The sequence below is a fragment of the Phyllostomus discolor genome, chromosome 4 (assembly GCF_004126475.2).
Source record: "Phyllostomus discolor isolate MPI-MPIP mPhyDis1 chromosome 4, mPhyDis1.pri.v3, whole genome shotgun sequence".
Taxonomy (NCBI): domain Eukaryota; kingdom Metazoa; phylum Chordata; class Mammalia; order Chiroptera; family Phyllostomidae; genus Phyllostomus; species Phyllostomus discolor.
In genome coordinates this window covers 102,221,956-102,248,198 of record NC_040906.2, presented here as the reverse complement: position 1 = coordinate 102,248,198, position 26,243 = coordinate 102,221,956, and the positions used below count along the sequence as shown (strand labels likewise).

At 41.5% G+C, this 26,243-nt stretch overlaps 1 protein-coding gene across 3 annotated transcripts; it reads left to right on the top strand.

Moving 5' to 3' along the window:
* The first annotated feature begins 562 nt into the window (after positions 1–562).
* Positions 563–25,237, top strand: AMMECR1L (AMMECR1 like). 3 transcript variants are annotated; one of them, XM_028508449.2, is made up of 9 exons: positions 581–919; positions 2,584–2,690; positions 6,852–6,855; positions 13,883–14,327; positions 16,924–17,034; positions 17,353–17,467; positions 18,132–18,222; positions 20,026–20,122; positions 21,800–25,237. In XM_028508449.2, exons 4-9 carry the CDS (start codon positions 13,921–13,923, stop codon positions 21,909–21,911), a joined length of 933 nt encoding a protein of 310 aa, XP_028364250.1. In that variant the 5' UTR covers positions 581–919; positions 2,584–2,690; positions 6,852–6,855; positions 13,883–13,920; the 3' UTR covers positions 21,912–25,237. The 3 variants fall into 3 exon arrangements, with proteins under 3 accessions (XP_028364251.1, XP_035879612.1, XP_028364250.1); XM_028508450.2 differs by lacking the exon at positions 6,852–6,855 and having other exon boundaries at positions 563–919; XM_036023719.1 differs by lacking the exons at positions 6,852–6,855; positions 21,800–25,237 and adding an exon at positions 21,047–21,788 and having other exon boundaries at positions 576–919.
* Positions 25,238–26,243: the final 1,006 nt, after the last annotated feature.

The following is a 26,243-nucleotide window of genomic DNA, read 5'->3' as shown; positions in this document are numbered from 1 at the left end:
CTTCCTGGGCCATGAGGAAGCTGGCACCGGGCCTGGGACCCTCCTGGGGTCCAGGCCCACCAGGACTTCGCTGACCAGATGGTCGGCTTGATTTAAAGCTGGTCAGAGCTGCTCTTTCCTGGCTGCTTTGGAAGGCCACAGACGGGTCGGGTAGGGCAACGTGAGCCTCGGCGTGAGCCTCGGCGCTTGGGAAGAAAAGCCGTGGACTGCTAAGGGTCGTGCCCTAACGTAGGTTAGAGCAGAGCAGCCAGGCCAGAAACCCAGGCCAGCGTCCGCAGCCACCGCCCACTGAGCCTCCTTTGCAAATCCCGGCCCGCCCACCGCTCGCTCGTTCGCTCCCACGCTCACGTAGCCGAGACGTCCGGCGTACACTCCGCCTCCCAGCGTGACAGCGGCCCCCTAGCACGTCCGACTATTTGCGGCGACAGCCTCTTGACGCTCTTCGCTGCAGGTCCCTCTTTATTCCAACTGTCCAGGATTGGGCCCCACCACGGCAAAACAGCCTGCTAACTTCAACTCTAGCCAATCAAGTGCGCCGACTGGGACCACGTGACAGCAGTGGCGCGTGCTCCGTCGGCGTCCAGATCCTGTTCGTTTTCGTAGCTCGCCTAGAGGGCGTGTAGTCTACTGGAGAACTCCCTACATCCGTCCTCCATTACCGCACTGCCTCCGGTGGCTGCTGGGATATCGGGCGCCTGGTCTAGGCACTACTCAGTCCTCCAGCTGCCCAGGAATACCTCCAGTTCGGCCGCGGCCCGCCGGCCTTCCTTGCCCCGCCCCGTCCGTGCGGCGCGTCCGGTCCGCTCGCGGGCCAGCTTCTCTCGGGAGCCCCCACCCAGGCGCATGGCTCCATGAAGCAGAAGAAGACAGAGCGCGAGAGGTGCCGTCCGTCCCGGCTGCGCCTGGACCAAGAGAGAAGGTGGGGAACTGGGGCTGCACCTCCTCCGCTGGGCTTCCTCAGCCCGGGAAGCGGAGCAACCGAGCTGCAGGCCCCTGGGGTCAAGGTGACGGTCCGGGCAGCGTGGGTTAGGGGACCCTGGGCGTCGGGGAAAGGAGGCGGCAGGCAGGCGAGGCCTGCGGCCCGCGTGTCCCTACTGAGGGCGGTGGTCTGAGGCTTTACTGGGAGTGGTGGGCGGTAGCCCCTGCCCTAGGCGGCGAGGCGAGGCTCCTGCTCTTTTCCTCACGCTCTATCGTAAACAGTCTCGGGTCCCGGTAAAGTTTGGGGGTCTCCGGCGCCTCCTGGCGGCCCCACCCGCCGCCCCCTCTGCGCTCCCCCCCCCCCCCCCCCCCCCCCCCTTCAGTCGGGCGTCTGGATTCCATCCCAGCGGCTTGGCCCCGCTGCTCCTACCCGTCGCTGGGCTGTCTACCCTACTCCTCCTCCCAGCTCTCCGTACTCCTCCTTCCTCAACCCCTTTTTTTCTTACTTTTCGCCTTTTCTCTTGGTCTGCTTTGCCCCTGCTCGCCCGGTCTCTCTCTTCCCCGCTCTGCTTGGTTCTTTTCTTGCTTCACTCTTTCTCTTCTTCTTCTTTTTTTTTTTTTTTTTGCCAACCCCACTTTCAGTCTCTCCTTCCTTACCTACCCACAGCTCCCGTTTCCTTTGTCCCTCCACCTTACACATTTTTGAGGTTTCTTTGCCTCTCCATCCCAGGTTGTGGGGTTTGCCCTTCATTCCCTGCCCTTCTCTATTCGGCGACCTTATCGGAACTCCTCACTTTGACACACTCACCCCTTTATCCCGGTGGGCCTATCCTCTTTCACTGCCCTCTTCTTGGATAGAGTGGGTGGGGCCGGGAGTCTCCTGCTTACATCTTTGGGAATAGCTCAGTTCTCTACTAATAGGGGGTGGGGAGAGTTGGTGAAGAGATTTATGCAACACTAAGGGTAAGGATAGATGGCTGTTACGAACAGTTTCCTTCTCCATCTGGAATAACAAGATGGTATGTCCTCAGGACCTGGCACTGGCATACTATCCAGTAATTCTTCAGCACCATCTTTGCCGAGGATTTGGGAATATATTTGTATTCTGAAACCAGTGGAGAGCCTTGAAATGATATATCTTGGCCTTAGAGCAAGTTGTGGTCTAAATTAATGGTAGAGAAAGTTTTCATGTGTATCTCATGTTCAGGTTCAGTAAAATCTTTGATCTTCAATGTTCTCATTTCTTGGTGATTCAGTACAAGGGACTGCCATTGCCGCCTTTTATTTAGATTTTGAAATGTTTTGCAAGTAAGGCAAGCCTGTTCCTTGGCTGTTTGTTTTTTAGAAATTGCATTGTTGAGCCCTGGCTGGTGTGGCTCAGTGGATTGAGCGCTGGCCTGTGAACTGGCATGCAAACTGAAAGGTTGCTGGTTTGATTCTCAGTAGGGCACATACCTGGGTTTTGGGCCAGGTCCCCAGTTAGGGGCTTGCAAGAGGCAATGGATGGGTATTTCTGTCCCTCTTTCTCCCTCCTTTCCCCTCTGTCTAAACATAAATAAAATATTTTAAAAATTGCATTATTGAGTTGTAGTTTTTTAAAAACCATCTCTTACCTCTACACTACCTTGATTTTGTTTATTCACTACACCTGCATTTCCATCTTAGGTACAGGAAGAAGGAATGGAATCAGAAGGAAGAAAATTCATTTCAGAGACAAAGTAGCTCCCCTCTTTTGTAGCTGTTCCCCTGGAAATACAAACTTTCTGCTTTCAGTGAGTATAACTTTGAATATTAGGAATAGAATTTCTTTTTTTGTTGTTATTTTTCTTTTAGACCTATGTTAGGATATAGGTTTTATTTGGTTGAATCTTTGTACTTCAGTGAGAAGGTCCTAATGTGGACAAAATTCCTTTAGCTTGCTTTCTTTTAAAATCATTGAAATGTGCAAAGATAAGTTTATTGTTCATAATTCCAATAGAATGACCTATGACGTAGATGGTGGTGTAGCATTACACTTACCCTCTGTGTCTTTAGTACATAAGCCTGGCTGTGCTCCCTCCCAAATTACTGCTACATTTTTTTTAAAGACAATCAAAGAGCACAACTCAGATTAATGCAATTCCTCTCCAGGTTAATTATTGGGTCTCTAACATACAGTTATAATCTTAAGATTTGGGGGACATTTTGCCCAAAGTCTGTTGTGGTGATACTATTATCTTGGAAAAAATCCTACGTTTGAACAAAGTCCTGGAAAAATGTTTATTACTGCTGCATCCCCTTGAGTTTATTAATAATGTTATGCCAACACTTGTAAGAGAGTTTTTCAGAGTGCTTCACATTGTATTGAAGCCTCACAAACCATCCGTTGGGGGAGGCGGGCAGGAAACAAATACTTTCATTTTACAAATGAAAGAACAGGCCTAGACAGATCTGGCACCTTGCCATAGGTCACATAGTAAAGGGAGGGGATCTAAAAACAAAACTTTTGAGTCCTATGTTTATGTTTTTTCTTTAAGCTAAGCTGACCTGAAAATACAAAGTTCTGTGCAGTTTTCTAAATCTGTAACTTTTAAAGCAATTATATAGGTAGATCTGTATTTTGCAGGCAGTTTTTCATACAGCAAGTGTTTTGTGTATGATGTGTGTGATAGGGTTTCCAAAAATACAGAAACAATTATTTGAAGTGATTACCACAAAGTTTGTAGGGTATATTTTTTGTTTTGTTTTGTTTTAACATTGTTTATTCTATTACAGTTGTCCCAATTTCTTTTTTTTTTTTTTTTTTCCATTTTGCACCCAGCCCACCCCTCTCACCCGTGGTCAATCCTTTCTCCCTTATCCATGTTCATGAGTCATTCATACATGTTCTTGTTTGTGGCTTTTTCATCTGATTGTTTTTTTGGAATATTTCCATAAGTAGGCTAGAATTGTAGCTCAGGTGCTTTCTTACTACTCATGATACAATTATTGGTTTAGACAAAAAGTCCGTTTAGTTTTTTCCATGAGAAAATACATGTTTTACATTTTCACCAGTAACTTTATTGATTTGGATATTTTAAATATGTTGGCTTCTAATGGGTAGAGGCCAGAATAAACATCTTCCATTGCAATAAGACAGCCCCACGGCAAAGAATTATTTGACTGAAATGTCAGTAGTACCTAGAAACTTTGTAAACCACTTGACATGATCAAACAGTCATAGCACCTTCTCCATATACTGCACAAATCTTTTTCTGTGTTTCTTAACTTTTACCTTTCTTAAAATAATAAAGCAGCCCTGGCTGGTGTGGTTCAATGGATTGAGTGCCAGCCTGGGACCTAAAGGGTGGCCAGTTCAATTCCCAGTCTAGGGCATATGCCTGGGTTGCGGGCCAGGTCTCTAGTAAGGGGCGCACAAGAGGCAACCACACGTTGATGTTTCCCTCCCTCCTTTCTCCTCTCTAAAAATAAATAAAAATTTATTTTTTAAAAATAATAAAGCATAATATACCAAAAATGTTGCTTATTTTCTTCCATCTTAAATATTAAAATTGCTACACAGAATTCACCACTTTTGACTTTTATTTTTTTAAAGCACACTGATATGACAGCTGTTAGAATACAGTCTAACAAAATTGTTTCAAAGTTTTGGCCAACCCAATATTAAATTGAATTTCTGTTTTAACTCTCTGTCACAAAGGAAACAACAGCCTTGTTTCCTTCTGTATAAAGCTTGGTTTGAACAGACATCTGGACACCAATAAGAAGGAGAAAAGAATTCAGAAACCACTTTTTTCTTTGCCTCTTTTCTACCTTACAAATCTTTTTGGTATAAGGTCACACCCTCTAATAAACTGTTTTGTAGCTTGTTTTCAAAAGGTGAAACTGGAGGGGGTTTTTTTACCTCCAAGCTTTTCTAGATATTTTAATGTGGTTATTGTTTGAAATCTTACTACTTGGATGCAGTGGTTCTATTAGTATTCAATACACACCAAGTCTTCGATAATAATAGCATATTTATCAAGTTTAGTTTCGTTTTAGTATAAGCTTAAAAGAGGACCCAGGTAGAATAGAAATGTGTACAACTCTCAGACAGCCCAATATTCTTTCTTATGTTTTCTGGCATTCACAATGAAAAGAACAGTGGATGACTTACAAGTTGTTGCTCTCCAAAGAGGAAAAGCATTAGGTCATTGAAGTAATAATCACATGTTAATAATGATATTTTAAACTACAAGGTGGGTCTTAATAGAAGTTCATTATGAAGGTACTTCCTTCTGTAGATATGGTAAGAACTCAGAGCTATGTTGTTTTTGGAACCAACCCTACTTTTATTAATAGAGGTAATGGTAGTGGTTATAGTAGGTACTTTAAATAGTAGTTACATGCCAAAGAACTTCTAGGTGCTCTTCATATCTTGCACATTGACTGCTCACAAATGACCCTGTGTTGTAGCAGGAGCCCAGTTCCACAGAGATATGACAGTCAGCCTGAGTTGGCATAGCCAGTATGTGGCAGGTCATAGTTGGGATTTGAGCCTAGAATGTAACCCCAGAGCCTAGGTTCTGTTTTCTGAAGATGAGAGCTGCTACAGGAAGATGTCAGTTTGGGATTTTTGTTTGTTTTTAGATTTTAGTTTGAGAGGGAGAGAAACGTCGATTGGTTACCTCTCTTGCATGTCCTGATCTGGGACCAAACTCGCAACCCAGGCATGTGCCTTGACTAGGAATTGAACCCATGATCTTTCTCTTTGAGGCACGACGCCCAACCAACTGAGCCACACTGGTCAGGGCAAAAGACCGCAGCTTGTTGTTCACAGCTCTTAGGGGTCTTAGAAGAGGCCCCCTAGTAAGGGAGGAAGGTCCTCTACCCAGCCAGCCACTTCAATCATGGTGTCCTCGATTGAAAACATCCCCTCAATACTGGTCTTTATTTTTGAAAACATCAATTTATAAGACATCATTTGTATTAATTCCCGAAATCATACATTTCCCTCAAAGCAAATAAAAGGGCTCCATCATTCATAAAGAAAATAAAAATTCTTCCCAAGTGCAGTTGAGAGAGTAGGTTTGGCCTATTAAAGGAAAGCCTTTAGCAACCTAAAATTAAGTGTCACCTGAGGCCAAGTCCAGGACTGACCAGTTACTGGTGTGTTTCAGCAAAGAAGACAGCTGCCAGCATAAATCAAAGAAGTTAATGTATGGGATATTTGACCTGATGTTTTAATGAATTGTCACATTGGCTATCCATTTTAGTATGAATGAAACCATTCCTAGTTTTTGAACAGAGTTGACATTGTTAAAAAGAATAGATATTTAAAATTTAGCTTCAGTTTCTGACATACTTCACAGTTAGCACATTACAATGGAGCCTAGTATCTAAAGACTATGGCACAAAGTTTCGTGCCATCAACTTTCTTCTTATAAAAAAGGCAAACTTGCCTTATCTGGTGTGGCTCAGTGGGTTAAGCACCAGACAGAATCAGAGGGTTGCCTGTTTGATTCCTGGTCATGGGCACGTGCCTGGGTTGCAGTCTAGGTCCCTACTTAAGGGCGTGTGAGAGGCAGCTGATAGATTTTCTCTCCCTCGTTTCTCCCTCCCTTTTCCTCTCTCTAAAAAAATAAAATCATTTCTTTATTATTTTTTAAAGATTTTATTTATTTATTTTTAGAGAGAGGGGAAGAGAGGGAGAGAAACATCAGTTATGTGAGATAACATCAATCAGCTGCCTCTCACATGTCCTCAGTTGGGGGCCTGGCCTGCAACCCACGCATGTACCCTGACTGGGAATCGAACTAGTGACCTTTCAGTTTTCAGGCCAGCACTCAATCCATGGAGTCACAGCAGCCAGGGATAAATTTTTTTTTTCTTTTTTTTCTTTTAAAGCAACCTTAAATGAAGTAACTAGGAGATTTATAGATAAAATGGCTGGTATGTATATGTAGGATCCTGAGTTAGGTGTTGTGAAGGACAAAACACAAATGCCACCTGGCCTCTGAGACTAAAGTTGAGGATGATTTCATTGTTGGTTGAAATAAAAGTGGTCATAGACCCCTGCTCAACTTCCTTGCAGAAAGGGAGGAAGAATCATCTGGGTTTTGTTACAGGCCCTGAAGGAGGGCGGGACACCTGAGTGCTGCACGTTAGGTAAATATGTGGTGATTTTTCAACACTGACAGCATACTGTATTCAGCACTTGCTGGATTAAGAAGCCTCAAGTGAAGAGGTAAAACAGTAATTTATGAATTTGTCTCCATCTGGTGGAAATCCATTTTACCTAGCACATTCTCAGTGAACTCAAGTGAACAGAGGAAAATTAGGTAACTAATACTGGCTCTTAAAGTAGCCTTTGAGTTTAGTTTTGAAAGTAAGCAAATGAAGGCTTGAGAGAGTGTCAGTGATATATATGTAAGGCAAAGGTTTTTACACTTACAGTTACTTCAGATGAACTGACTTCACACTATGCAGTTACTCCTACTATGATCAAAGTACCATTGTTGGTAGTTTTTTATGAAATTTTTAGAAAGAGTAAGATTTCCCACACCATTTCAGAAGACACGTTGAGTTTGTCTTTAGTGGTATTATTATTTAAGCTGGTCAGACAGCAGGTTTGTCTGTTGTATTGAAATTCTGTTATTCTGAGGTATCTTACACTGTACTCTCAGACACTGAGCTGTTGGAGAAACGAGTCTCTTATTGTAGGTTGGTCCCAGAAGCTGAGTCTGGGTCTACTTGGTAGTGGTGAGATGCCTGCTTTATTGGAATAGGCTTAGAAGAATCTCCAACCTAAAGAGGAAATTTTTATGGAATTAGTAGATAATGGTTAATATTGAAAATACAAAGTATTTACTACCAGCACCCTGTTTTATTTCACATTCTTTATTGTACTTCACTTAATGTTTGCTTTATACTGACAGATAAAGTACTGTTCTCCTTAAAAATGTGCCTTCAAAATAATTGAGTGGAGGAGGGGAGATGGACTGAGTAGGTAGGCTACAGATGAAAAATATTGAAGCTGGATATTGGGTTCGTTATGCTGTTTCATTTTGTTTGTGTTTTGAATTTTTCATATATTTAATTTTATAGAATAAATTTTTAAAGTGACACAGAAAGTTGGTAGTGCTACCTTTGGTCACTGATTGAGAATATCGTTTGAATTGTTTCCTTAAGTGATCTGAAAAATGCATGGGCCTAAAGAACCACACGATTTGGGTTGGTTCTTCTCTTGCAATGTGTATGTGTGTAAAATTGTCCTTCAAGTACAGTTTCTCCATTTTCCTTCCACCTCCCACCCTGAAACCTAAACATAATTATTAAGAACAAATGAAAGAAATAGATGTAGGTAAAGATGTCAGCTAAATAAGGTTAAATTTACTATTTTTTTATTGGTGAAGTACAGTAGTCTCCATTTTGCTCCCACAACTCTACCCCATGCCACCCATCCCTACCTCCCACCTACGATCCCACCCCCTTTTGGCTTTGTCCATGTGTCCTTTAAACATGTTCCTTGACGATCCCTCCTCTTTTTTCCCCCGTAATCCACATTCCCTACCCCTCTGGTTACTGTCAGTTTGTTCTCTATTTCAATGTCTCTGGTTATATTTTGCTTGCTTGTTTGTTTTGTTGAATAGGTTCCACTTACAGGTAAGATCATATGGTATTTGTCTTTCACCACCTGGTTTATTTCACTTAACACAATGCTCTCCAGATCCATCCATGATGTCACAAAGCATAGGAGCTCCTTTCTTTCTGCTATGTAGTACTCCATTGTGTAAATGTATCATCATTTTTGATCCACTCATTTTCTGATGGGCACTTAGGTTGCTTCCAGCATTTGGCTATTGTAAATTGTGCTGCTATGAACATTGGGGTGCATAGGTTCTTTTGAATTGGTAATTCAGGATTCTTAGGGTATAAACCCAGCAGTGGAAATGCTGGGTCAAAAGGCAGTTCCATTTTCATTTTTCTGAGGAAATTCCACAGTGGCTGTACCATTCTGCATTCCCACCAACAGTGCACTAGGGTTCCCTTTTCTCTATAACTTCACCAGAACTTGTTTGTTGATTTGTTCCAAATGGCCATTCTGACAGATATGGAGTGGTAATCGCATTGTGGTTTTAATTTGCATCTCTCTGATGGTGAGTGGTGCTCATTTTTTAAAGAGATGGAAGGAGAGAGAAAGGGAAACATTGATTTGTTATTCCATTAATTGATGCATTTGTTGGTTGATTCTTGTACATGCCCTGACCGGGTATCAGACCCACATTCTTGGTGTATCATGACAACGCTCTAAACAACTGAGCTACCTGGTCAGGGATGGGTTGCTTCTTTCATTTCAAAATCGTTGTTTGGGAGGGTGTGAGAAATTGTTAAATGGAATGAGTTGTGACCATGCTGACTGCAGATCAGTAATTGCCATGGTGTGTAGTCAGAATATTCCTAGGCTTCAGTTCCTGAAAGTCTTCTATTGCTGTGTTGTAGGGTGTGTCGCTGCTCAGGTAGTTGATAACACCTGCTAAGGAACACCTGAGTTGCCACCATCTCCTAACATTTAGCTCTTTCTTCAGGTTTGTTTTAGTGTAATAAGAGTGAGGAAATTTTTTTCTAACCTTTGTGTTTCATCCCTTCTTTTTTGTTTCTTTGAATTTTGGGCTCTTGAAAGGCAGAGCCTCTGGGTCCTATTGGCCCTGTTAAAACTACAGTTGTCTAGAGATAGTTCTGTTGTTTCATTAAACACATGTCCTAAATCCTCTCCCTACAGCTACATAAAAGGTAAAAAGGCAAATAGGAGCTCGGAGGCCTTAAAGTGACATCCATTTGTGAACTCAAATGATAATGTCAGGGGGACTGGTAAATATTCAGGTGATGGCTTAGGTGTTGGTTTTGAATTTTTCCTGCTCTATTTTTCTTGGCAAGATTCTGCCACCTATTTGGCTAGCTTTTAGTATACCCTTGAATGCGGTTTGTTTTTCATCATGCCTTTAGGAACGGGATTGAATCCAACGGCTATTATTGGCAAGCCTCACACATCTTTGTGACTTGGTGGAAGTACCAAGGCCTTGGAGTCTGACAGATAAGACTGTGGTCCCAATTTTAATTCTTCCACTTAGTGGTAGTCTAACTTTGGGCAGGTTCTCTGACTTATTAAGCCTGAGGTCCCACTTCGCTTGAATAGGTTTGAGGGTTTGTGAAACCCTGTTTAAAGAGCACCAGTGCAGAGTAAATTCTGGCCCTCCAGTAGTTCCTTACTTGTGGGAGCAGCTAAATAAATTGACACTTAAGTGTATGAAGTCCATCACATACATTAGTCTCATTATCCTAGTAACCACATGAGGCAAGTCCTATTGTTCCCATTGTGAACAAACTGAGTCAGAGAGGTAATCCTGAGGGACTCAGGATTTCAACCCAGGCCGGTTGACTTTGGAGTTAACGTTTTCAACCAAGACATTCTGCTTCCTCTCTTAATAGTCTGAACAAGACAACAAAGTCCATGCTCAGAAACAGTATACTTTTTGAACGTTTTAATGGATCAAGTACATAAGGTTTTTTCAAAAAGAAGACCATTTCAAGCCACACGTGAAGTTTACAAGCTATTTTTCCTTGCTTATAGACAACTTACATCTCACTAAGAACTGCTATAGATGCAAAAGTGTGTATTTTATGGATCAGCATATATCAAGAAAATAAATATTTGTGAAATGTTTATGTAATTCAACTTAAAAATATCTGATTTGATTTTTAAAATTATAGAATTTATAACCAAAAACTCTGTTGTAGAGCAATGTCTAAAAAGGCAATAGTGTGCTATGTGTTCAAATCATAGAGAAAATTTTAGGTAGAACAATACATATATAATTTGGGGGAGGGCCAGCACTAACATTAATGATTTGAAAAAAAAGCAGTATACTTTTCTCATCAACAGAATTTTACAGACTTTGGTATAATTGACATTGAAATAATTAGGATCTATTCTCCTGATTCTGTTGATTATTGACAGAACAGAAAGGGGATCATGGTCATGTTATAGCTATACATTTTTACCCTACGCTTAAGGTGTGTTAAGAAAAAAGATTTAGTGATTTCCAGCCAAGATGGAGGCATAGGTATATACACTTTGCCTCCTCGTACAATCAAAAGAAGGACAAGTTTAAAAACAAAAAATAACTAGAACTGCCAGAAGATCAAACCTACAACCAAGGAGTTAGAATTTCATCCAGACTTGTAGGAGAGGCAGAGAAAGGCATCCAGGTCAGAGAGGGATCGCAGTAAGGTGGCACTTGGAGGACTAGGTTGGGTGGGGTTGTGGCTGACAGAACAGGCCATCCCACATTTGCATGCAGGTAAACTGGAAAGAACAACTAGGGAGTAAGACAGATTGAGCAACCCAGGTTTCCAGCCCAGGGAAATAATGCCTCAAAGCCTCTAACTATAAAATTCTGTGGGGGTTGCAAAGGCAGGAGAAAGGAGAAACTCCCAGCTTCACAGGAGAGTTTGTTGGAGAGACTCACAGGGTCCTACAATGTATACAAACTCACCCTCCCAGGAATTAGCACCAAAAGGGCCCAATTTGCTTGTGGGTAGCGTGAGAAGTTATGAGAGCCAGCCCAGAGCTAAGGAAGTAGCATTCTTCCCTCTTAGACCCCTCCCCCACATACTGCACCACAGTCCAGCTAAGCAGGTTGCCTTGCTCTGGCAAATACCTAAGGCTCTGCCCCTTACTACTCAGTAGGTGAGTGGACACAAAAAATATGGCCCAAATGAAAGAACAGGTCAAAGCTCAAAAAATAGAACTAAGCAATGAATGGATAGCCAGCCTATCAGATGCAGAGTTCAAAACACTGGTAATTAGGATACTCACAGAAAAGATTGAGTATGATCAAAAAAATAGAGGAAAAAGTGAAGGCTGTAGAAAGTGAAATAAAGGAAAATGTACAGGGAACCAAAAGTGAAGGGAAAGAAACCAGGACTCAAATCAGTGATTTGGAGCAGAAGGAAGAAATGAACATTCAACCAGAACAGAATGAAGAAATAAGAATTCGCAAAACTGAGGACAATCTTAGGAACTTCCAGAAGAACATTAAACATTTTAACATCCAAATCATAGAGGTGCCAGAAGGAGAAGAGCAAGAGCAAAAGATTGAAAAATGAAGGAGAACTTCTCCAATCTGGCAAAGGAAATAGACTTTCAGGAAGTCCAGGGAGCTCAGAGAGTCCCAAAGTAATTAGACCCAAGGAAGCACACACCAAGGCACATAATTACATTACCCAAGATTAAAGAGGAGAGAATCTTAAAAGCAACAAGAGAAAAGGAGACCTTTTCTCTTACCTACAAAGGAGTTCCCATAAGATTGTCAGTTGGTTTCTCAGAAGAAACCTTGCAGGCAAGAAGGGACTAGACAAAAGTATTTCAAGTCATGAAAGGCAAGGACCTAATAATACTCAAGATTGGAATGGAAGGGTAGGTAGATAAAGTGCTTCCCAGATAACATCAGGTTAAAGGAGTTCATCATCACCAAGCTCTTATTAAATGAAATGTTAAAAAGATTTACCTAAGAAAAAGAAGTTGATCAAAAATATGAACAGTAAAATGACAACAAAGTCAACAACTGTCACCAACTGAACCTAAAAAAAAAAACCCAAAACCAAAAGCAAACTAAGCAATCAAGTAGAACAGGAACAGAATCACAGAAATGGAGATTATATGGAGGGTTATCAGCGGGGGAGGGTACTAGGGAAGAATTGGGGGAAAGGTACAGGGAATAAGAAGCATAAATGGTAGGTACAAAATAGACAGGGGAGGTTGAGAATAGTATGGGAAATGCTGAAGCCAAAGAACTTAATATGTACAACGCATGAACATGAACTAAGGTGGGGGAATGCTGGTGGGAGGGGTGGGTGCAGGGCAGAGGGGGAATAAAGGGGAGAAGAAAAGTGGGACAACTATAATAGCATAATCAATAAAATATATTAAAAAGAAATAGATTTAGCATAAACAATCCTCTGGTTCACATCAGATGGGACACTCTTTTTCTGGCCTGATGCCACATTATGTTAAGGTAAGTAGCTTTACATAAGTCTGCTTTGCTATGACAGGGCAGAATGGCTACCTCACAAAAGGACTATGAAGGTTGGGTCATTTGTATGAATAAAGGTTCCTACTAGATTGTAGCTTTTCTTGAATGAGCCTTTAAAAGGATAGAGAAATGTGAAGAAATTGAAGTGAGTTCAGAGAACTAAGGAAACAGTAGTATCAGAGAATGATAGCTGTGGGGGTGCAGAAAGATGGGAGCCTTGTGTTAGAAGGTGTGCTAAAGCTCTTTCTTGAGAATGACAGCTAACTGCATTTCACCTTCACTAAGGTCTGGGGCTGAAATTACATATATATATATATACATACATACACACACACACACACATATATATATATACATATATATATATTTAGGTTAGTGTTGCGGAAGATGCTGAAAGGATGTGGTTAACAAGGAGAAGCATGGAGGTTCCTCTGGGGCCCTTTAAAAATAGAGTGGTTGAGTTTGGATCCTATGAAATGGTAGAGAAAGCAACCTGATGAAGAGTCTGATGGGTCAAGTGTAATTTTTTTAGTCTTTTTTGAAATGTCCTCTATCATCTAGCTTCACAATGGCTACCACCCAACTCTCTCTTCTGCCCAGGAGAGTCCTGGGCAAGAGAATTTTGTTGCCTGCCTCCATTCATGGTGATCATAGCTTTATGGGGAATTTTTTTTAAATGTCCCCTTTAGGAAAAGTTTGGGAGTTGCTGGTCTGGAACTCAGGATATCTTCTAGCCCTACTGGTCTGAGACCCTTTGTGACTATGTGACTTGGGTGAGAAAGAGAATTAATCACTCTTGCCTCTGTGTGGAGACTCTTTTTCTTTGGTTTTTGTTTTCTCATTTTGCCTTCAGTTTTTGATTCCTCCTTTTAGCTAACCATTTGAATTAATGTTTACCTATTCCTTTCTAGAGTTCTCTAGCATTCCAAACCTCAAGCACTGAATCAGGATGGGAAAAAGACGTTGTGTTCCTCCACTCGAGCCCAAGTTGGCAGCAGGCTGTTGTGGGGTCAAGAAGCCCAAGTTATCTGGAAACGGAACACACACTCACGGGAACCAGTCCACAACTGTCCCTGGCTCTAGTTCAGGACCTCTTCAAAACCACCAGCATGTGGATGGCAGCAGTGGTCGGGAGAATGTGTCAGACTTAACTCTGGGACCTGGAAACTCTCCCATTACACGAATGAATCCCGCATCGGGAGCGCTGAGCCCTCTTCCCCGACCCAATGGAACTGCCAACACCACCAAGAATCTGGTGGTGACTGCAGAGATGTGCTGCTACTGCTTTGATGTCCTCTACTGTCACCTCTATGGCTTCCCACAGCCACGACTTCCTAGATTCACCAATGACCCCTAGTGAGTAGATCATCAGGACGGGAAAATGAGAAAGGCATGATGGCATCTTTCTACTACTATAAGTAGAGAGAGTCTGCTACTTATAAAATATTTAACATGATATGGGCAAAAGGGAGCAGGACTATGATGATAAATGTCTAACAATATTTGTAATGTTCACTGAATTTGGTATTGGAGGGGGACCAGGTTATATTTAATCTCTCAAGTGGAGAGATCCACTGTCTCACCATTGTGGACCCCAGTAGTGTTGACTCCAAGTAAATTGGGAGCATCTGAGGGCCAGGTTAGAAATTAGGAGCTCATTTAGTGGGAGCTGTGATGCTCTTTAATAAGGGTCCCCACTTTGTTCATTGGCAGTCCCATGGTAATTCCATAGGACCACTGGCATCCCACCCAGAATGTCAGAATCTGCTTTACTGTTTTTAATTCAAGACTCTGTTGTTTGTCCCCAGCCTTCTCATGTGTAAGTGATATAAACAGGGAATGTGTATAAAGCTTAAAGTGAAGAAATTCATGCTAGTGTTTACTCCTTTCTCAGAATTGGAAGCAGCTCTGAGCTAGCTTGCAAGAGCTTGCTTCCTTTTATTTTTTTATAAGATTTTATTTATTTTTAGAGAGATAGGAAGGAAGGGAGAAAGAGAGGTAAAAACAAACCATTGATTGGCCTCTCACACACCCACAACTGGGGACCTGGCGCGCAACCCTGGCATGTGCCTTGACTGAGAATCGAACCAGTGACCTTTTAGTTTGTGGGATGACAGCCAACCTGCTGAGCCACACCAATCAAGGCTGAAAGAGCTTTTTTGGTTTTGTTTTTCAAAGATGCTTTTGGAGCATTCATTGACCTGAGGTCATTCACTCCTCACCTGTCAGTGCATTAGTAAGGCATTGCACAACCCTAGTGGGCAGGGAATGGAGGGCCATGAAAAAAAATCCTTGTTCTTGGGATGCTTGTTGACATGGCAAACCACACATACAAAGCTAAATAGTGTGTGGCACAGAGTGTGGACAGAGTAGAGGGGAAGTCACTCGTGTAAATTGTGTCAGAGAAGAGAATATGTAGAGAAAAAGCCCACTGTTCAGGGCAATACTGCCATGGTTAAAAAAAAAAAAAAAAAAAAACAACCTGCTGAGCAGCTGGAACTGCTCAGCTTTGGTCTGAGTGGGATTGGATGTATCCTGTAAAGGAGAGAGACAGGTTTGGAAGAGTGGGTGGTGGCTGCAGCATTGCAGGGTATGGGCTGTTATATCCAGTGGTTTATAGTCTCATCTTACAGAGAATGAAATACTTGGAGGGTTTTTGAGTGGGTGTTGAGACAGTAGCTCTGGCAGGTGCTATTCAAGTGTTTTAGTGCACGGGAAAGATATGTAGCTAAGAGATCGGCTTTGTAATAGTGATCAAAAAAGTAGGTGACTTTAAAGTTTTAATTTGCTTTTTAGAAGTATTTAACTCAAGAATCTAAGAGGTAACGGCATAGGAGTTTGGCAAAATCTGAGGAAGAGTGACAGACCTGTGACCTCTTTCTAAAAAACCTGTCACCATCAATCTGATGTAGCCTAATGAAGCATGGCTTTGGCCTAGAAACAGAGAATGGCAACTTCTACTAAAAATAAGCTCTCTTCTGGAAACATGGTTTTTCTTTCCTGAACACTTAAGAGCAGGAAATATTTATAGTTGCCAATGGCAGAAATAATTATGGGAACAATGTGGGGTTGCAGCAAATGCTTACAGGTAAGGAGGAGAAGTTGTATAGGTCTAGTGTGTCTTCATGAAGGTTGGAATTAGGGAACTTGGACATTCAAAGTGAGTAAAGAAGAGGAGAAAGACAGAGAATTAAAAGGAAAAAAAGTGGAGTCCTGAACTTTTTTCAGGACTGGTTCTGAGGAAGAGAGAGAGAGGAATAAGCCCTGGCTGGCGTAGCTCAGTGGATTGAGCGCAGGCTGGGAACCAAAGTGTCCCAGGTTCGATTCCCAGCCAGGGTACATTCCTGGGCTGCAGGCCATAACCCCCAGCAACTGCACATTGATGTTTCTCTCTCTCTCTCTCTATCTCCCTCCCTTCCGTCTCTAAAAATAAATAAGATATTTTGCCCTGGCTGGTGTAGCTCAGTGGATTGAGCGCGGGCTGCGAACCAAAGTGTCGCAGGTTCGTTTCCCTGTCAGGGTACATGCTTAGGTGGTAGGCCATGACCCCCAGCAACCGCACATTGATGTTTCTCTCTCTCTCCCTCTCTCTCTCTCTCTCTCTCTCAAAATAAATAAATAAAATCTTTAAAAAGAAAAAGAACTCTTTCTTCAAAAAAAAAAAAAAGAAAGAGGAATATATATAGCACATACATGTGGTATCTAAACTGACAACAAGGCACATAGGAAAGGCTTCCCAGAGAGCCTTTCTTCATGCTCCCTTGTGAGTTATCCTCTGCACTTCCCTTCAGGAACTACATGACTCCCAGAAAGGTAGAGAGTCCTTCAGATAGCTGGCAGCTTAGAAAACATCTATTTGGGGAATAACAAATGAACAGGAATAAAGCCAAGGTTTTGTTCTTACCCATGATTAATTTGGGGCTGGAGAGTGTTTTGTGTTTTGCTTTTTTAGTCCGCTCTTTGTGACATGGAAGACAGGGCGGGACAAGCGGCTTCGTGGCTGCATTGGGACCTTCTCAGCCATGAATCTTCATTCAGGACTCAGGGAATACACGTTAACCAGGTAATTAAATGAGGCCTCAGATCGGTGGAATAATTAACAATCAATGTATCTATGAAATTGAAAACAACTGCCTATGTCTTCTAAGTAATAAAGAATGAACGTTCTCTTTTTGGTAATCAGGAAATGGGGAGTTTTAATCTGATGAGTCACCACTTTAATCAAATATAGACAGTTAATAGAATCAAGTTGTTTTTTAGCACATTAGTATTAATGGATGATAAAAATTGAGCTATTCTCTGCATAGCTCAACTTATAAATATTCAGGCACATGCTCCCAACTCTAGAGTGGCCTCACTTATGTTTTCTGTTCTCTTCCAGTGCACTTAAGGACAGTCGATTCCCCCCTCTGACCCGAGAGGAGCTGCCTAAACTTTCCTGCTCTGTCTCCCTCCTTACTAACTTTGAGGATGCCATTGATTACCTGGACTGGGAGGTGAGAACAGCTGCATTTGGAACTCTGCATCTCTCGTTGCATTTGGGTTCGGGTTAGTACATGGTAATGTATCTCCTTCATTGAGAGGGCATAAGAATGTGCAAGCTAAGTTTGGAAGCAATTGTGAGCAACATAGGTGACAGAAAAGGTGCTATAATATTAGAAGCAGAAAGAGTTATGGAGACCTTCTCTTTCTTCCCAGTCCACTCTGGTTCACATCCTCCTCCCGTATGTCTAATAAGAAAAAATAATGAGGATAAAGCACAATATTCCAGATCCCTCTGGGTAAGCCCTTGAGTAAAAGTTATTAGAGTCATTTGTGAATAGTCATGAACCCAGATCAAAACTCTGTGGGGTATTCATTTAATGGAATAGATAGTAGGTAGACTATTCAAGATTATTACATAAGCTATTGAAATAATTTATTTCTACAGTCTTTATACTCTCAGAAAGCTGGCTACATGTAGAATCACACCTTATTTCAAGCTTTTTTTTTTTTTTTTTGGCTTCTATACCTGAGAGTCTGGTAGTGATGATAATCAAGAGGTTCTCCTTTTCTCAGTCCTGGATCAAGCTGGTCAGGGGACAATGTCAGTTTATATATGGATGGCTAAAGTTCCCTAAGTAAATGCTATTTATTTGGTTGTGGTTCTTTTTCTCGTAGGTAGGGGTCCATGGGATTCGAATTGAATTTGTCAATGAAAAAGGCATCAAACGTACAGCCACATATTTACCTGAGGTTGCTAAGGAGCAAGGTGAGTTGGACAATGGAATTTCAGTAAACAATACTTTATAGTGTTGCTGACTAAAAAGCATGACAATGGAGCGTGTGTCTTTCACCCCAATTGCAACCAAGACTAAGTGCCTTTTTTCCCCTCAATATCAGATTCTTATAGAATGAAAAAATAAACTCTCTTAAAGATACAGAAATTGGGAAAAGAAAAGGGGTAAAGATTTCTCTTACTTGCTTAATTCACTTTCAGTGAATAGCTTTATTTATTGTCCTCCAAGATGGGTAATTATAGCAAAATTCCACAAATCAACTTGACCACATTGTGGAGTTCATTGTTAAAGGGAAGCTGCACATATTGGGGTTTTGAACTCTTGATCATAAATTATTAAACAGTATTATGCTTAGAAAAAGACAAAACATAACTTCTTTTTTATAAAGAACTTGGGAGAGGTGGGGAAAATAACTTGGTAACACTAAGTAACACTAAGTTGTTAATTGCAACATTAAAGGTAGGACATAGGTTGGGCAAGTTTTCTCTTTAAAAGAATACATTTAACCCTGGCTGGTGTAGCTCAGTGGATTGAGTGCTGGCCTGTGAACCAAAGGATTGAGGTTTGACTCCCAGTCAGGGCACATGCCTGGGTTGCAGGCCAGTTCCCAGCAGGGGACACAAGAGAGGCAACTGTATATTGATATTTCTCTCCCTCTCTCCTTCCCTTCCCCTCCAAAGATAAATAAATAAAATCTTTTTTTAAAAATAAATAAATATGTTTAAATGTTGCTTGTGCATTCAGTGGTATGTAGTTCAGTATATCTGAACTAATTATGTGGACAGCAGTTGCCTTTTGTTTTTGTTTTTGTTTTAATTAATTGTGAGAGTGAGAGGAAGGGAAGGAGAAAGAGAGGGAAGGAAACATCGACATGTGAGAGATACATCAATCAGCTGCCTCCCACAACCCCCCAACAGGGGACCAGGCCCACAACCCAGGCATGCGCCCTGACCAGAAATTGAACCAGCAACCTTTCAGTTTGCAGGCCAGGGCTCAATCCACTGAGCCACACCAATCAGAGTGCCTTGTTGGTTTTTTTTGTGGTTTTGCTTAAACTTTTTCAAGAGTAGTGTGGATATGACATAAAAAAATTAATAAAATGACATAAAAAATTTAACATTTCTTTACAAGGTGGCACACCATAAGTATTTTCTAATACTGAAATGTGACAATAACTTAGGTAAATAATCAAATAACGTTTGCCATTTGAAAGTTGATTGGGAAAATTGTTAAGTGGCACATTTTACAGTAATTTAGGGAGTTTTCTTTGGTTTTCAGATTGATACATTTGGTTTTATCTGTTTTAAAATGTGTAAAAACAACATGATAGTATATGTGTGAACAACTTTCCCACCCATCTGGAAGGAATAGCTTCCTTCCTTCCATTAATTCTATATGATACAAAGTAGATCTCCTAGAAATCCTTGAAATGAAGAAAGGCCACACAAAGGAATATAAGCTGCAGAATTTGAATTCTCTCTTTCCACAGAACAGCCCTGGTTACCAGCACTAGGTCAATAACCAGTCTTATGTTGGGATTACCTCTGACAGGAAAGACACAGGAGCAGGGAGCCTGGTGACAGCCACATGTCATGTGTCAGGTCATAATCTCAAATCTCCAAGGTTTTCCTTGGTCTGTCAGTGAGGCAGACAACTCAGTGCCCAAGGCTTCCTTTGCCCCTCCCTAGCAGACTTGGCAGTTTCTCTCCTCTCATGGTGTTGAAACATGTCCCCTCTGTCATTGTACATTGACCTCAGTGTGTGTCTCTTCTCAGACTGGGATCAGATCCAGACAATAGATTCCTTACTCAGAAAAGGTGGCTTTAAGGCTCCGATTACCAGTGAATTCAGAAAAACGATCAAGCTTACCAGGTAAGCCCCTTTCTCATTTTCTTTGTTATTTTAATTTAGTTGGGTTTGGATGAAGGGTACTTTTGATGGCAAGGGGAAAAAAAATTTTTTTCTCTGCTTTCTCTCTAAACCACAGAAGTATTGTAAGGTTGAGGCTCTGAGGAGACAGTGATAGCAGAGTTAGACTCCCCAGCATCATGAGCATCTTGACAGCTAATCCAGTAGCAGGAGGAGCAGGGCTGGGCCACTCAGCAAATTGTGGGTGTCTTTGCCAGACTTAATTTTTTTGGGAGAGACTGAGGGGGGAATTTGAAGTCAGGAGAGAAGGCCCTCAGTGCAGAAGGTCAAGGTCAGTTGAAGTCACATGCAGTCAGGTGGCAAGGATATAGGTGGCATGTTAAAGGAATAGTTTTTGTAAAGAGTTAAAAGGAAACCTGCTTGTTTGGGGTGAAGGGTTCTTTAGGGAGGCTGCCTAGTGTGGTAGAAAGTACATGAACTTGGGGTCTGAAACTCAGCTCTACCACTTAGCTATGTGACCTGGGTCAGTTATTCTGCCTCTCTGAGTGAGAAAAAATTTCCTGTCTGTAAAAAGTGAATGATAGTGCCTTGGGGTTGTTTTAGGTTGTGTAAGGTATGTATGAGGAATTCTAGTCCAGGGCCAGGCAGTAGATGTCAGTTCTCTTCCCATCCCTACTGAAATCGAAAACACTGAGAGGTTTACCTTCTGTGGGCTTCAGTGGGCCTCTGGCCCCCTAATCTATAAAATGCTAAATAATCATATAGTAACCTCACAGGTCTATTTGGAAGATAACCCAGTGTTTTTGAAATGCTTTGGATTCCAAAAAAAAAAAAAAAAAAAAAACTTCAAATACAAAGCATTATATCATTATTATTATTATTATTATTATAATTTATTTGAACAGCCATTTCCCTGTCAAAATTCAGGAATAATCACCTTGCAATGGAGGAGTGATTACAGTGGGAAAGAGATGGCTCTGGGTAAGGATTGTCACACCCAGCTCCTGTGGTCTGTAGTAGGCTCCATAGGTTTGTAACACCCCATGCTTTGCATCCTGACTCATGGCTCTTTCCAGAGCAAAGCCAAAGTGCTATGAATTCTGTTCTGATGACCCTGTGATATGATATGGCATATTCATCCAGGAATTGAGACCTATCCTATATAGCCCCAGGATTCTTTAACCTGCTTCATGAGAATTTGACCCAGAGTTAGATTACCTGTGCCCCTTTGGTTATAAATAACTCGTTTGTTGCTTTTTGCAAACTAAGGTTGCATTTCTGTTAATTCATTTTAACCTGAGTAGATAATGCAGTTTATACTGGGCATTGGTTGCATCATCTTCCAATCTGCCACCCATGTAATTTGACTTGAAATTCTTCCTCCAGGCCCCAGTTGCAGATTGCTTAAGAGCAGCCTGATGATAAGCATATATAGTGTTTAAAGGTGGGATGTGCAGAAAACACATTCTCAGGGGTATTGTGATTGTGCTTTTTCATCTTGTTCATTTGTAATAACATTGTTTTTTTGTGCTGTCTTTCATTTTCTGTAAGTAAGGTTGCTCTTGGTCTTCCATTTTATTCTTTCAAAATGTGGAATAAGCTTTTGGTTTTCTCTGCTGAGTGACTCTCCTGAATGAAATATTTGGGGTTCATAATACCCTTCCCTGTTTCCTTACACAGGTACCGAAGTGAGAAGGTGACAATCAGTTATGCAGAATATATTGCTTCACGACAGCACTGTTTCCAGAATGGCACTCTTCATGCCCCGCCCCTCTACAATCATTACTCCTGACACAAGGCTGCATGACCAGTCCCACCCCCCTGTGGCCACGAATGGCTATGACATCATTGGAGCAGATGCCTCCTCTTCCTGGTCCAGTTACTTCTATTACTGCACCATTTTATGATGCTAGCTTCCGTTGCCAAGTCTGCCTCCAGCTGACCGGTGGGGGCGGGGGGACATTATATTGAATGAAACAACTTGAGGGGCCCAAGCCTTATCTCAGCCTTTCCTCATTATGGGGTTCCATTGGATTGGGGCTCCTCCATGACTAGTGAGAATTGCCGTGTGGGTTCAGAAGATCCTTGGCATGCAAGTGGCTACCTGTGTGTTGGCCACACAGTGGAAGCTGGAATTGATGATTCTTGAAGGCTCAACCCACAGGCACCCTTATAGCCTCCCCAGATTAAGGAGGTGTATTCCCTGGCAGTCTGGGCAACGGAGACCAACAAGAAACATTTTTAGGTTGTTTTAAATTCCTTTTTTTAAATCTCCAGTTTATTGCATACCAACAGTTGATCACAACCTCCATGCTTCATAAGTGGACGCCATGTTAGGGTTGAATGTGGGTACTTTGAGTCCTTCGAGGCTCCTGGACAGAAACCCACATCGTATTGGATGGCGTGGCAGATCTCATTGCTCAATCAGCCTTCAAGGATTTAATTTTCATCCTATTAGCAGTTGGATGTTCTGACACTTCTTCCATTGAGTCTCCTGGTATTGAACAGAGAGAGCTCTGTGGTGTAACCTGCTGAGGAATGAACTGGGATGCCTGCAGGAGGTCCTGACATCATTGCTACATGCAGTGTGAAAGGAGAGACTGTTTCCTTACCACCCGGCTACCTCACTCCTTTACTGGTAGCAGTGCCTATAGCTGGATCTAGGTTCACAGAAGACATATTCAAACAAGCACCTGGGTTGGGCTTTAGAAAGACACGTTGTCACAGGAGAGAATATAGGATCTCCAAGCTATTTTTTTTCTTTTCAGGCAACCATCTTTAAGGGACTTAAAAAACAGTGGAATTTCTTTTTCTAGTTTCCCTGTAGAAGTGAGAAAACAGTTTATAATTTAGTCCTTTATAGGACTTAAGAACAAAGCTGTGTAATTAAACAAGGTGAATTGTTATCTTGCTTAATATGCTGGGAATTTTCACCGCATCAGGGCAGAGCCAAGTAGCTCATTTTATTCTAGGTCATTTAGATTTTCATGTGGCATATTTCCCTTTCCCAGTGTTGCTTACTCTAAATAGCTCTCAGCAACTTTTCTCTTTCCTCTTGCCTGTTCTCTCACTGGTGGCAAAGTTTATAGAATTAAGGAGGTGAAAGGTGCTTTGGAAACATTGTCATGGAGGCACTGCTGAAATTAATCACAGGTAGGAGGTGGCCAGTTGGAAGAAAAGACTGTAAGGGTAATACACTGGTTTTCAACAACATGCAAGTGGATTGGGTGTCAACCTCGTGGACAATGTTTTGATTTAATTTATTTTAAAAAGTTTATGTGGTGATGGTATGGCTTTCCAAATGGGCAAATAGTAAAGTCTAACAGAAATGGGGTGGAGGGAACAAGGACACAGCGTAAGAAATGACATGTGCTATTACAGGCATTGCTGTCTCATTTCCTGGAAGAGGTGAATAGAGGTGAGGTGAGCAGATATGCTTGGCATCTTCTGTTCATGAGGATGTGGACTGCAGGGGGAATGGGCCAGCAGCAGGATGCCGGGCTGCATTCCTGCATCCTGCCACTCTTCCTACAGAGTTACTGAAAACTATTGAAGATGAAGGATTCTTTCATGATTTCCTGCTGCTGAGAATAATAAATATCTTATTACACACGCGACAACAGTTATTTTAGGTGCCACGGATTGATGTCAGGGTGGTCAGTTTGGGACTAAACCACCCACCTTCAATTTGTACAACAGTATTGATACATAGGGCTACACTCATTACTGTTCAAATGTTCTATGTTAAAAGTTGTGTTTAATTTCTAAAGATTTAAAAAATCAAAAAAATTGGTGCTAAAATTTTATCCCTGAGCATGCTCAGTGAAACTGGTCATGCAAGCATTTACAGTGCCATGCTCTTCAAGCCTTTTTTTTTCTTGTAGAAATGTTGCCCTATTTTATTTTATTGAGGGTGGGGTAGGATACCTGCCATTTAAGGAAATGAACAAAATTTAAAACCTGCAAAATGCAGGGGAAAGAGAATCAGTGCACAAGAATTGGGCTGGTTAAGACCAGCACCACACTGCAGTGGGCTCAGTATTTGTGGAGAAGCCTTACTCTGCATGTTCCTTCATGCTCCATACAAGTCCAGCAACGGAGGTGCTCGAGATCCTCTTGCTTGTCAAGAGTACTTGAGTTGACGAAGAAAATTATTTGGCCCTATAAGCAATGGCACTATAAGTGTCCATTCCAAATGGGGGCTATTCAGGAAGCAGTCTTGGAGTAGATGGTCATGGTCACCTCATAAAGATGTGTGGCAGTGGCTCTCTGGAAAGATACTAAGTCTGGATCATCCATGTGGCAGCTTTGTGTAGGGGGATGATGGCTCTAAACTGAAACTGAACTGCCTTCCACTCACTTAACCAATGCAGTGATGAGGATGGCCAATGTGTGAGTGGTGGGTTTAAAGAGAAGGGGTTTTTTTGCTTGGTGTTTTGTTAGTCCTTGTGCTGCTCAAGCTGAACAGTAGGTGACCACTGTTTTAAAGGGACCAGCCTAACTTGGCTGGTTTGGTTCAGAATTTGTTTCATCCCTAGCTGTGAGTGCCTTTTGATCTGGAAAGTTAGGTTGTTTCATAATACCCACAGCTGGGACATTCTCTCTGTAATTATGAATTGTGTTTGTTTTATATTAAAAGAGAATGTCTTTGATCTCACTAGAGTTTGTCGGTATTAGATTGTTTCCACTGTGAGTTTCTTAAACTTTTTCGCTTCATAATTAATAAAGCAATTCATGTTAGAGTCTCTTTCAACATGAAAGGTTTGTAATTGAGACATTTTATTGTTTATAATAAAAATAATCTATACAGGAGTGTTAGGTGTTATTTTAATATTTGCACAAAATCTGTTTTCCATGTTAACACCTACAGTTTCACTAACTGTTGATGTCGTTTTCTGTTGAGATTCTGGAGCTTAGGGAGCTTGTGGGGCTTTTTTTGTTTTCTGTTTTCATCCTTATTTCCCTGAAGCAAGAGACTTTGTATGGCCTTCAAGTGCAAGGACTTCAGACCAATTCTTCATATTACACTTGGTTGCCTCTTGGCTATATAACTTCTGAGTGCAAATCATTGAACTCTTTAACAAAGTATTGTAGAGAATAAATCATAATGGGTAAAAATTGTTTGGCCTCTTTTTTTGGAACACTGGTAACAGTCAACAACAATATATTATTCAGTCAGGTTGCATATTTTGTGTGGTATTAATGACCTCCAATAACCATGCACTTGTGTGTGTGTGTGTGTGTGTGTGTGTGGTTTTAGCAATGCTGCTGATGCTTCAGAGTCAAGTTTCCTGAACCAGGGTTCATGAACCCTTTCAAGTTTAGGCTGGAAGAAGGTTCATAGATCTTGTTAGCTTTCCATTGAAACTGATCTTGCCCATAAAGTTAAAAACTTTAGTAAGGGGGGAGAAATGCTCAAACTTAAGATGATTTGGAGACATGAAGCAAAGACATTGGGACAATGGTATGTTCTAACCTAAAAAAAAATGTTTATTCTTGGATGGCCCAAAACAGATGAGATGTATTTGGAGAAAATGACAAGTAGTTTTTCAAACATTCATATTCTGCAATTGTCAGCCTTCAGTTTAAATTTTTGCAGGTTGTAATTTTTTTTTTAAGATAACACAGTTCTGAGGCCCTTACACTTGGCAGAGCTCATAAGCATATGGCCAACATGTAAGGTGTCTGGGTTAGATAATATTTTTAGAAATAAACTACAAGCAAGTGATTAAACATACAGTTTGATAATAACTCTGGGTTTGAGAGGAAGTGTTTCTTCAAGAGAAAATAAGGTTCTAGAGATGAATATTCCATATTACATGTAACAACAGAATTTCATGTTACTGTTCCAAGTGGGACTTGGTGGTACACTGTAACAAATTTTGCCATATTAACTTATCCTTATTGTCTGAAATACGAACTAAGTCATCTGGTCAGAGATCAGTGGTGCTAATTCTGATGGGAGTGGAGGTGGGGAGGTACATTAGAGCTGTTTCCATATTAATAACAGTATGTGACCTTGGCTTGAATATCTGGCTTTGAAATACTACTTACTCGTTGAGCTAGTTGACAGACTTGACTCAAACCAATACTGTACAAAGAACCTGTAGTAGCATCCTGAGGA